Source organism: Vigna umbellata, chromosome 5 (assembly GCF_029865625.1).
Source record: "Vigna umbellata cultivar VRB3 chromosome 5, Vumbellata_1.0, whole genome shotgun sequence".
NCBI classification, from domain to species: domain Eukaryota; kingdom Viridiplantae; phylum Streptophyta; class Magnoliopsida; order Fabales; family Fabaceae; genus Vigna; species Vigna umbellata.
The window spans coordinates 34,415,012-34,427,453 of NC_142169.1; the positions used below are offsets into that span (position 1 = coordinate 34,415,012).

Here is a 12,442-nt window from a genome sequence, read left to right on the forward strand (position 1 = left end):
TAGTTGTTTTTAACAAACATTACAATATGTTAAATTTCACTTCATCAACTATAACACAAGTATAAAAATATGTATGAAGAAAACATGATAGATTTTATATTACTTAAGTGAACAATCAATATTTAATTGTGTCTAAACCTGTAATGAATAAATAGCCCACACTAACTCTCTCAGCTAAATGTGAAACCATTGTTTAGATAATAAGAATTCCAAATAAAAAACAATTATCTTAACATAAATCATTTAAACTGTAAAGTATCAACAAGAAATAATATTCTTTATGTAATAAAATCAACACTTGAACACTAATAATCTAAAATGAAATTATACAGGAAAACAATAAAATCCAGCACATTACACAAATCAAATATACAAATTCAATTTTACCATTTTAAAAATCTAAATTTTATTTTCAAATCCAACTATGAGTTTAAAAAACCCAAACCATAAAAACTAATACAATATTATGTTCGTGCAATTCAATTTACCTAACAAATTTTTAAGGTGAAGGAAAATGTTTTTATGTGTCTTCTTTTTTGAACAGCTACGAAATGATGATGTTTTAGGTATAATTTTTCTAAAGAATTTTAATAGACTTTAATAAGTAATAAAAACGTTACTTTATTTACTAAAAATATAATAACATTATTTTATTAATGTAATATTTAAGATAAAATCAAACAATATAAAAACACATAGATGCTAATAAGTAACCCAAAGAAAGCACCGTTTCAACGAAAGCAGCGCACTTCACACTACTTAATTGGACCCAATTAAATTTACATATTAATAAATAAAAATAATTAAAACATTATTTATATCAATTAAGTGATTAACATTTAAACTATATTTTAATAAAACATTACTTTTTTCCCTTCATATTCTTAAATAAAATTATTAACTTAAAATTAATTCTAATAATTTAAATTATTGTTGTATATTATTTCTTCATGTATCACAAAAAATTAATTAAAAAATTGAGTATGCTTATATGAGTTTTTCAGTGAAAAATTCAGGCAATCAACTTTATTATATGCTTATTTATTATTTAACGATTGACTTAAATACATTAAATCTAATTTAAAATGAATAATAAAATAAAAAATTTGGGGTGAACCGTGAAATCCATTTAAGAAAATTAGAAAATTGTAAAGTTGTTAGACAGGAGAAAAAAAAATAATAATAAAAATATTATTATAAAGCGTCTTGGTCCAAAGTTTACGTGATTTTAAATCAAAGTACTCAAGTCTTTTTTTAGGTTAGAGTTGTCTTATAAGGAAGATTCTTCTTAAAAAAAATTGGAGACTAATTATAAAATAGTAAAAAATAAACTCAAAACTTAGAATACTAAAAATTAAAGATATAACTCACAATTTGATTTGATTATGGGACAGTTTAATCCCTCAGATGTGAATGCCGAATTACTAATTAATCAGACATGACACCTGATAATTAGACTTTATCCTATCTATACATTGAAATCAGAAAAATGATAAGATATTAGATATAGAAACTAACGTGTCCCTAATTATTATAATAAAAATATATAATTAAAATATTAATATATTAGCGGTTAAATAAGGTTTTTTTTTTAAATCTCAAAATATAATTCCCAGTTAGTATAACGTTTTACAAGTTTCTTATTTCATTGATTATAGTTTCATCACCACCCACAAGTTCTTTTTGTTCGGTACGTATGATCTATAATCCATTCACAGTTGTGAATAATTAACTCAATCAACATAGAATTTATATTTTTCTTCTATATGATAAAAAATAAGGTATAATATTAATTCAAATTAACTTAATAACATCGTGCTACTGGTTTCTATCTCGTGTTCTATTGCGGTGAATAATTGTAAAGAACAAATAATAAGAGACATCGATCATGTTTCGTTTTAAAATCAAAGCAACGTAGGTTTCACCAAATTACTAGAAAATATCGAACAACAGGTAGAAACGTACATAACATTGGGCATGCTATTACAGGTAGCAGTTTTCATAGTTTGGGTGTCCCGAAAAGAATTAATAAAATTAGAGGAGTAAAGTTATATTATGTAATATATGTATGTCACTTGTTGAAGGTAGCAATAAAACTGATAGGACCTTTTCCAGTGACAGCAGCTTGAATGGCAAAGATGAGGAAGACGAGCATGGCCAAGCGGGAATGCTTGATCTCTGCAAGTTGAAGTCTGGCTTTTTCTTCAGGGTCGTTGGCCAAACCCAAAGGATCGAAGAACTTGCCTCCTGGGTACAACCTTTTCTCTGGGTCAAGTTCTGCGTTTCTTTGAAACTCAATGTATCCTATCACTATCACCTCGATCCATATCAGTGTTGTCAATGAAAACGGAAGTGGAAGTCCCAGGTAAGATGATCCTTCCACCAGCTCTACCTGAAACCAAATAACAACAATTTCATAACCCTTCTCTTTACCTTCTTCTTTTATCATCAACTCATCAAAATTACTTTATTTAGAGTATATAATTTCCGTCTTAAATTCAGAGTGAAGTTTGCTTTTACAATTTTTCTGTATTAAATCTAAAATTTGTAAAATATTATAATGATTTATTGAAAATATCTGGTGGCACTATGCATGTCAGTGGATTACAATAAGACACGTCTAAGGTATTTTCCTGTATTATGCTGTCACTGACATGGGGACACGCTACGTTGTCTGAAACTCATACGCACAATACAACAAAAACACCATCATCCCACAAAATAAAATAAGAAAATCAACATCTCCATGCAAATTCTATGGTCTTGTCAAAAAAGTTCACATTCCAAGTTTCCACACGCAGATAGATATCCTATCACTGTGTCGTTAACCAAAGGAGAATCGAACAAATCAAAATGTAAAATCATGCAAAAGAGTAATCAAAGTTCACGGCCATCAAATGTTCGATATCTTGGCTGACAAAAAAATAACTCCCAGTTTCTAAAGAATGGCGAAATCCAAGCAAAAGGGTATCGAAAAGAAGAATCAGTTTAAGGAAAGAGACATTAAAACGGTACCTTTCCGGCGTCTTGCCATGCGACTCCAGTGAGAGCCTCAACGGCCAAAGCACCGAGAGCACCCAGCATTGCCCACCTTCCGTGAATGACTTCGCACTCGCGGAACCTCTGAATCCCGAAAACCTCCGTGTAGGGCTGAAACGGCGTCGGTTTGACCTCTGCAACCTCCACCCTTGTTCCGATGATTTCGCCGGCGACGTTCTTCGCGAGGTTCTGATCCAGCGAGTCCAGGTCAAACTGCAGGTACTCCGCGGGCTTTGAGAATCCGAACGGATCGAACCCTCGGTCGCCGATCATGCTTCCGTCGAGCCACTCCGGTGGCTCTGCATTCGGGAACCACACCAGGCGGTCGCCGGAGGAGGGTTTCACTTTGACTTCCTTTTTCTTCGGCGGGGGCGGCGGCGCCTTCTTGGTGCCGAAGTTGAAGAGCGCGTGGAACCTTCCGGTGTTTAAGGTTGTTGGGCTGTAGAGACGGGTGCCGAAGAAGTATGATGTGGTGGCGGCGATGGAGGCCATATCGGTGTTTCGAAGAGTAGTGAGGTGTTGTTTATGGGTGGAAAAAGTGTGGGAAAAGGATGTTTATATACGAATATGGTTAAGTATGTTTTTTGGGTGTGGGTGAGGAGTGAGTGTGTGAGCATAAAATGTGGCTTATCTCTCAGCCTTATCTGCCATGGGTGTTCTTAGATGGTTGGTTGATTGCTGCTTCACATTTATTTTGTGGTCCTGGTGGAAAAACATCGTTTTTTTTACATTCACATTTTGTTGGTTTCCCTTGATTTTTTTTTTATACCTGCCAATTATTATTTATTTTTTACTTGCCAAATAAAAACAATCAATTCTTGTTTTAGCATGATCCGTACGTGAAAAATCTGAAATCACCATGTATCTACGATTTCAACTAAATTTTTACCTACAATAAAGCCGAGTTTGTGTATGACACGTTTACATACCTCACAGAAATTACTCGACATCATGTGTGATGTGAGTTTCTAGTACTTTAACTTTTGCAGTATTATTAGATGTTTGCATGAATACTCGCACCAGTAAAAAAAAAATCTTTAACTCTTACATTACGCTTAGATTTTTTTAAACTATCAGTGGCAATTTCGTAATTTTTATGAAATTATATGTCTCAGTTTAATTGGAACCGATGTCTAAAGAGTATACTGTCTCGGTTCTCTGACCAACTGAGGCAAAAAACTCTGCTTTCCTTTTGCAAATTAGCTTTTTCACCTGCCAACTTTTTCAAAATAAGCTTACTGTATCGGTTCTCTGACCAACTGAGGCAAAAAAACTCTGCTTTCCTTCTATAAATTAGCTTTTTCACCTGCCAACTTTTTCAAAATAGGCTTACTGTTTCGGTTCTGTGCAGAACCGAGGCAGTATGTCCTGTCAAAAGCTGACATCCTCTGGATCTGAACGTTTCAAATCAATTTTGTTAGCCTTTACTGCCTCGGTTCCATTTGAACCGATGTCATAAGACCTTTATGCCTCGGTTTAATCGCGAACCGATGTCTATAGTTTTTTTTTTGCCATTTATAATTTTTTTTTAATTTTTTATGATAGGTTTAGGCATCGGTTGTCTTTAGAACCGAGGCACTAGAGTCTTATTACCTCGGTTGCCTACTTAACCGAGGTAATAGCTTCTTCAATTTTTAAATTTCAGACCTTTCATTCTCCCCTTTCATTCTCCCTTCCACAACCTTCTCACCACCATCATCCTCAACTCCCACCAAACAAACTTAACCTCAGACTCATCATCCTCAACTCGCTCCGCCGCCGCTGCCTCCACGATCAGTCGTCGTCGCTGCCTCCACCATCGGTCGTCGTTGTTGCCTCCACCATTGGTCGTCACTGTTGCCTCCACCGTTGGTCGTTGTCGCTGCCTCCACCATTGATCGTCGCCACTGCCTCCACCACCGATCGTCGCCACTGTCTTTACTTCTCTCACTCGAACTACGTTGTTTGTTGTCGCCTTTGGTTTGTACGTCGTCGGCACTGGCTGTTCGTCACCGTCTTCGGTCGTTCATCATCGCCTTCAGTCGTTTGTCGTCGCCTTTGGCCGTTCGTTGCCGCCTTTGGCTGTTTCGTCGCCGCCTCCGTTGTCCCAAATAAAAAAGAACAAGAAAATACTTTGAATAGCAAAAGTCCCATTTTCTGGAAAAAAAAATAAAAAAAAAGCATCTACCGCCTCGGTTCGAAACCAACCGAGGCAAAAAAACTCACACATATTGCCTCGGTTCAGAACCGAGGCAAAAAGGTTACCCCTTTTTGCCTTGCCTGTATATACCTCGGTTCAAGAACCGCGATCATAAAGGTTACCCCTTTTTGCCTCGCCTGTATATGTCAACATCCGTTGAAGGATGTCACCTCCGTTTAAAGGTTTCGTTTTTTATTTTAGGGTTTTATTTCAAGGTTTATTCAAATACGAGAAAGCACGACACGCACTGCACCACTCCACGCACTGCACCACGAGAGCGACACTGCACCACGAGAGCGAGACTGCTTGATAATTCTATCCACCACCACCAACCTTTGCAACTTGTAGTATCTCACAACGACGAAAGAAAGAAAGGAAGAAATATAATGTTAAAATGAAAGAAAAGTATTTTACTCATGTATGGGACTAGAATATGTTATTAGTGAAATAGGTTGTGAATGGGTAAAATTAAAAAATAATAACCCCAAAAATAAAATTTTACTGAGGGACAAAATAGTAAAGGGAAGGTGGAGGGAGAAAGATGTGGTGGTGGAGGGAGCAACACCCATTATTCAAATTCTGGTCACCTGGTCCATGAAGCCCAAATATCATAATTTAAAATGAAGCCCATGAAGTTGAGAGTCCATGCACTACTCCATGCCCATCGCCACCAAGGGCGAGTGAGAAAAATTTTCGTGCTCAACTTTTTACTATAAAAGATAACATGGCAAAAGGAAGAGTAAACATGCTCTCGAGTTAACTCGTAAACTCGTACGAGTTTATGTTCTTAGATATGGCTTTCGAGTAAACTTGAAAGTAAATTCATATTCTGCGTAAATTCGGTAGAATCTACTGTGAAATTGATAGGATCGTGTAGAATCGTGAGTTTGGAGCAATTCTACGAGCTTGAAAGGGAGAAAAATTAAGATAAATAAGGTCGTTTGGGGTTTAGGGTTTCATGATCTGATTGTCATTATTTCTCGCGCCCCTCTGTCTCTCTTCATGGCCATCGTCATCGTCTCGCCTCCTTCAGGTCGTCGTCGCGTGCACTCGATCACACTTTGTTCACGCTCCATCTGCGCTCGGTTCGTGGTCGTCGTCATGTCTGTTTTGCGCTTGCCATCACGTCTACCGTCACGTTCGTCGCCACGCATACTAGTCTCGTCTCTTTCCTACTGCTTCACTCACTATTGAGTGAAGTTGTTTTTTTTAACAAAGTCGTGAGTTGAGCACTATTTTGATTTGTAATAGGTAAAAGAAATTGTTTTCTAGACAATAAAACCTAAGTCCTTTACCAGTGTCACAATTCTTTTCTTATTATATTTAATGAAATGCATTAAAATTAATGACAACAATTCAAATATTTGTTTTATAATATTTTTTTATGAACAATATGTCTATAAATTGTATTTATATAAAGTTATATAATTTTGTAAATTTATTTGAATTAACATATTATTTATATAATTTTTTTTATCTGAAAATTTATGAGTTGAGTTTACAATGAGTTTGATAAGCTTGAGAGTAACGGTTAAACAGAAAAATATATGTTATTTTCTTGACATGCCAATAATGAACCCATATTTTACTCACTGACATGAAGTAAAGCCATTACCTTAGCTTAATTCTCACTCTAACGTATGCCATGCGTTCTTATGGGCTTATAACTCCAGCAAACACACATGCATGAACAGTGGATCTATGGATCAGGAACTGTTGTGAGAAAAGGAAACCTCTTTCTAAATTCTGAATAATGCTGACAGTGAGAACAAATCGGGACTATCGTTTTCTGAACAGCTTTAGATTACCGAGATTGTTGTTATCAGAATTCACATGTACTACAGAGATAAAACACTGACTTTGATTAGTGAACAGCAAACTCTATTCATATTTGTGTTTTTTAATATTAGATTGTTATAAAATATTTAAAAGTTGAGTGATGATTACACACGTGTTGGGTGTCGGAGAGTGTCACTGGAAAGTGAAGAATGGTGATGGGCACAAAGGTTGCAAGGACATGCCTAAGTGGAGTAGATGGGGCCATAATCTGTGCATTAAGAAAAAAAAAAAGTCAAAACAGGAATTAGAAATATGAATACCTCCCACAATGGCTACACATTCAGCACCATGATTTTGCAGGTGTGTTTCTTTGGTTATAATCATGATTTCACCTATAATTTTAGTCCATTGTCAAATCCCATCGTCCTCGACAATAATCATTCCCAATGTCAGTTCCAAACTCCATGTTAGTGTTTTCTCATTTGCACGTCTCATCTACAATGCTTACTTCACACTGAACTAATTCATTACTTAGCTGCCCATCATTAATTAGCCTTTTATAAATTATGTTTATAAATTATGAATACCAGTAATCTTTTCTATTACATAAAATTTACCAAGTGGGTTGCATTTCCTGACTAATAGAACTAACACAAATTTCAAATATTTATAGTATTGTTAACACCTCATAATAAATAACAAGGGGTAGACAACATAAAACAAAGTGATCAATATTATATAAAAAAATAAATTAAAGAACAGTGTTACTATATTATCTCTCTGTTCTCAATCTTTTTCATCACACGATTGTAACTGAATTTCGATTATTACGCAAAATTGAACTCAATCTAATTAAATTTTAGTTTAATAGTATTTTTTAATATATTCATATGGAATTTTGGGTTGAGTGGCCAATTTATATGTAGTTAGAAACATAATTAACTCAACTCAATCCAGCTATGTAATTAAAGTATTCATTGCCTCATAATTTCATGTTTTGCTTTATAATATTGGCGTTCTATGTATTATAAGTGTTGTTATTATCTTGGAAAAATTAAAATATTTAGTTTTAGATTTTTTTTAATGACTATTCTTCATTTCCTTTCTCTTGTCTGCATTTGACTCATTTGAGGTTTTGAGTTTTCCATTTATCTAAAACTGCTTAAAAGATACCTGTAAAAGATTAAGAATTCAATCGATGACAATCAATAATGTATCCAATTCTCTCACTTGCACATTCTATTTATAATAAGATTTTACTTACCACAAGTCTAATTAGAATCCTTTAATTATAATTAATTTGCATTAATCTCTACCTACCTTTTTAACCATGCTCATCAGGTCATTCCTTTGATTAGTCAGTCTTTATAGGAGATTTCTTGTTGCTATATTTGTCGTATAAATGAATCGAAATTGGATCTATTAAGAAAATTGTTTGCAAAAATTTCTTGTTTGAAAGAATAAAAGGAAAAGTAGAGTTGGAAAAAGTCACACGAGAAATGTGAAGAGGACATGACACTGTGATTAAAGAGATATGATAGTCAAAGATGTGAATGGCATATTAGGATACATAAAACTACAACTATGACTACGCCATAATTTTCGAAAAATGGTGAAAAGGAAACAGCATGCCGACCATAGATAGTACACTTTTGTAATATCTGCTGCCTTGCAAGTCACAAGATCATCACTAGTACACTGTAACCAAGTACTTTGGTCTTTGCAACTTCTAATCACTTTCTTTCTAACGCCATGAATAATCGAATAATGATATTTTTATTAACATTTTTTTACAATATTTTAATACGTATTATTTTGTTATTGATATTTATGATTATTATTATTAATTATAGAAGAATTTTGAACTAATCATAGGCAAATTTGATTGGTTTATGCTTCACAACAACACTCAGTCGAATGAAGAATGATTAGAGGAAAAAAATTTCGATGCTTGCAAATTGCGACGTTGGATCGAAGGATTTGAAAAAGAAAAAGAGCACAGATGGTAGTTGGAAACAAAAGTAACCACAACACAAAAAGATTAACAGTAATTTAGCCCGTAATTAATGTCCATCAAGGTAATATAATTATCACTGCTTTAATCAGAAAGTCTTCCAATAATTATTGGTGTTCATTTAAGATTACAAAAAGCTAACATTTTTCCAATATCCTTGTCCAATCAGATATCTTCCAATGCTTTTGCTACCTAAAAATTAATAGAGGGTTAGGAACATGTTTTTAGTTCACTCTTTTTTCTGTTTTAGCTTTACACAAACTCAATTTCTTTGCTTTCAAGGTCAACTTATTTTGCAGGGCATTTAACCTTCCCTTTTATGAGTAAAAATAAAACAAAGGCAGCTGCGTGAAAAAAGAGACATTAGTGGTTATATGATGTTTAAAATTGTTACTAGAAAAGTGAGAAAACTTATAATAATACTAAAATTTTCAAACATTGAACATAGGGCTATGCTAATAAGAGTACCTCAAGTACAAATTCCTCTATCAAGACAATTATCATTGGTGAATATAAGAAATACAACAATTATTATTTTAGATATTAAATTTTGATTCTATAATTAAATCATATTAATATGAGACAAAAGTAGGGTGAATTTTTTTGTATTGATTATCAATGGAAACATTTAGATTAGTATTTTGCTTTGATTTAATAAGAATTGAAACAATAAACCATAAAAAAAATTTAAAAAAAATGTGGATTTGGTCTCAATTTTGTTCATAATCGAAACCAAATCCTCTTTATTGACGTATTAAAGATAGGACAATGGAAAGAGTGAACAAAAAAGTGGAAAAGAAAAGGAACAACGAAAAAAATGAAAATGGAAAATGGATAACAGAAACGAAAAAGAGAAGAAAAGAGAGAAAGGAAAAAGGAGAGTGGTCGGAGTGTGGAAGAAGCAGCCTCAACAGTTGCAAATACGGATGAAAGAAACAAAATAAATTCACCCAAAAAATGTTGCAAAGATAAAGAACAATGATGAGTTCATAAAAATTATGCATAAATTTACTCTAGACAGACTTTTGGCTTCAATTATTTATAATTGAAGCAATAACACCTTTATAACTTCTACTTTAATAAAAACTGAAACCTAATGTCTTTGAATAAAATAAAAATATATATTATTTTATGTGGCAATCTTGAAATTTTATGAATTTTTTTGTCCTAATTTTGGAGAAACTGAAACCATAAAAGTATATGGTCTTAGTTATTCACAAAACTGAAATCATATCTATTTTCTCACATAAAAAAATTAGATAAAAGAGTAATAATTTTGAATTTTTTGCAAGTTTTTGGCTTGAGTTCTAGAGGAACCAAAATCATAAACGTATATAGCCTCTGGTTATTTGATAACCGAAGTCATATATTCCTTCTCAAACAAAATACTTATATAAATTGAATGATAATTTTGAAATTTTATTAAACTTTTTAGTTTCGGTTCTCGGAGGAACTAAGACCATAAACATATATGACCTTGATTCTTGGTTTTTTGACAACTGAGATCGTATATCTTTTCTCAGATAAAATATTTAAATAAAAAATAAGATTTTTAAAAATTTTGACGCACTTTTATATATGAGACTGAAATCTCTTCTCTCATTAAAAATAATTTGTAAGAATTTAAAAATTTCATAGACATTTCTCTTAGATAAATAATTAAAAGAAATAGTGAAAATTTTAAAAATTTCATACACCTTTTGACCTAAATTATAAGATAATCAAAGTAAAAAAAATATATATATAATTTCAGTTCTAATACAACTAATACTTATAATTTGCAAAATTTTCAAAAAATGATAGATTACATTTTGATGTATTTAGTTTTCCTCAAAACCAAAATATATCACATGGATTAAAACAGCAATTTGCATGTTAAGTTTCTTGTTAAAGATGTCTGAGATGGACAAACAGATGATTTTTTTCTGTAAAAGTTGAAAACATGTGAAAAAATTAAATTATTCCATGGAGTAAAAGAGAAAATGAAACGGTGACACAAAAGATCACTACAAGAAAAGATAAAGAAAATCGAATAGATATTTAGTGACAGCAACACGTAGCAGTAATGGGCCTAGCTAAATTTGCATGCATGTGCCTACATAATGGATGAATATGGTATACGGACATTATACGTGGATTATTATTATTCGTCAAATATATAAGAAGTACCATCAAAATTATTTAAATAAAGATTGAAAAGAAAACTAGGGTACACGTGCGAGGACTGACACGTACTACAAGCATTCATGAGAAGAAGGAAACCAGAAGCGGACACGTGAGGGTGTTTGCTGACCAGGGACCATCTTTGTTTTGACTATGTGACATCATCATTGTCTCATGCTATCTTAAATTTTTGTAAATTTTTTATTTGATGACTTCGTTAAAATGAGGTAAGTTCCAGCTCTTTTAATTATATAATTTTTACATTTTTTTCTAAATTTTAACACTAAATTCTAATTGTTGCGTTTCTTTTAACTAAACTTTTAATTGTAATGTTATTAAATTCGTTATTTTATAAATAAATTTTACTATCTAAATATTAAACGTATACGCATTTTAATGTCAATTTAATAATAATGATAGTTGTGATGGTATGATCTATCACTTCATTAGAAACATTTCATGTTATACTATTTAGAAATAATGATGTAACACTCACATAATAACTTATATGATAATATCTAAGACATTTAGCTAAAATAAACCATTTTAGTAACAAATATTTAAATGAATGATATATATAATGATAATAAACAAAATAAGTTAGATTTTATTTTCTAAAATAAATCAAAAAACTAAAATAAGTACAAACTTTTCATTAATTTTTCCTTATTCTTTTATTATTTGTCTTTTAATTTAAATAACTACATTTTCTACTGTCTTTCTTTTCCTTTATTTTATTTTTTACTCCCTCTGTAATCTAAAAAAAGACAAAGGGTAACAGAGGAATAAAAGAATCTGGCTCTGAAATCAAAAAGAGAAAAAGGAATATTTGAGAAGAAAGCAAAGTCTGCAATAGTTAATAAGAGAGCAATAAAGTCTTCTTACTTCTATTTGTACCCTTCTTTCACAAAGTTCACTCTCCTTATTTCCAGTCCAAAAGTCAAAGCTTATATAATTTTACTGCATACATCACCAACAATTACTATTCTCACCCATAACTTGAAACTTTTAAATTTACATTTACCCACGTGCATCAATACATGCCTTAAATAAATAACTAATTAAATTAAAGCTTAGATATAGAATAAGTTTTAATTATCATTTTTTATATTTATTTCTCACACTTTTATTAAACCACAAAAACACGTCCTTAGATAAACTCGTTAAAATACCCTTAACAATTAAATTTACTAACTTGGTGAATTAGATTATTAGTAAAATAATTATTATGTAATTTTCGTATATCTCTTTTGTTTTCATATTAATTG

General features: G+C 32.0%; 1 protein-coding gene across 1 annotated transcript; it reads right to left on the reverse strand.

Annotated features, from left to right (window-relative positions):
• Positions 1-1,891: 1,891 nt before the first annotated feature.
• On the reverse strand, positions 1,892-3,611 carry LHCB4.3 (light harvesting complex photosystem II). The gene is made up of 2 exons (XM_047317064.2): positions 3,016-3,611; positions 1,892-2,392 (listed from the first exon to the last, which is right to left on the reverse strand). The coding sequence occupies exons 1-2, from the start codon at positions 3,529-3,531 to the stop codon at positions 2,072-2,074; spliced, it is 837 nt and encodes a 278-aa protein (XP_047173020.1). The 5' UTR covers positions 3,532-3,611; the 3' UTR covers positions 1,892-2,071.
• Between the last annotated feature and the right edge of the window lie 8,831 nt (positions 3,612-12,442).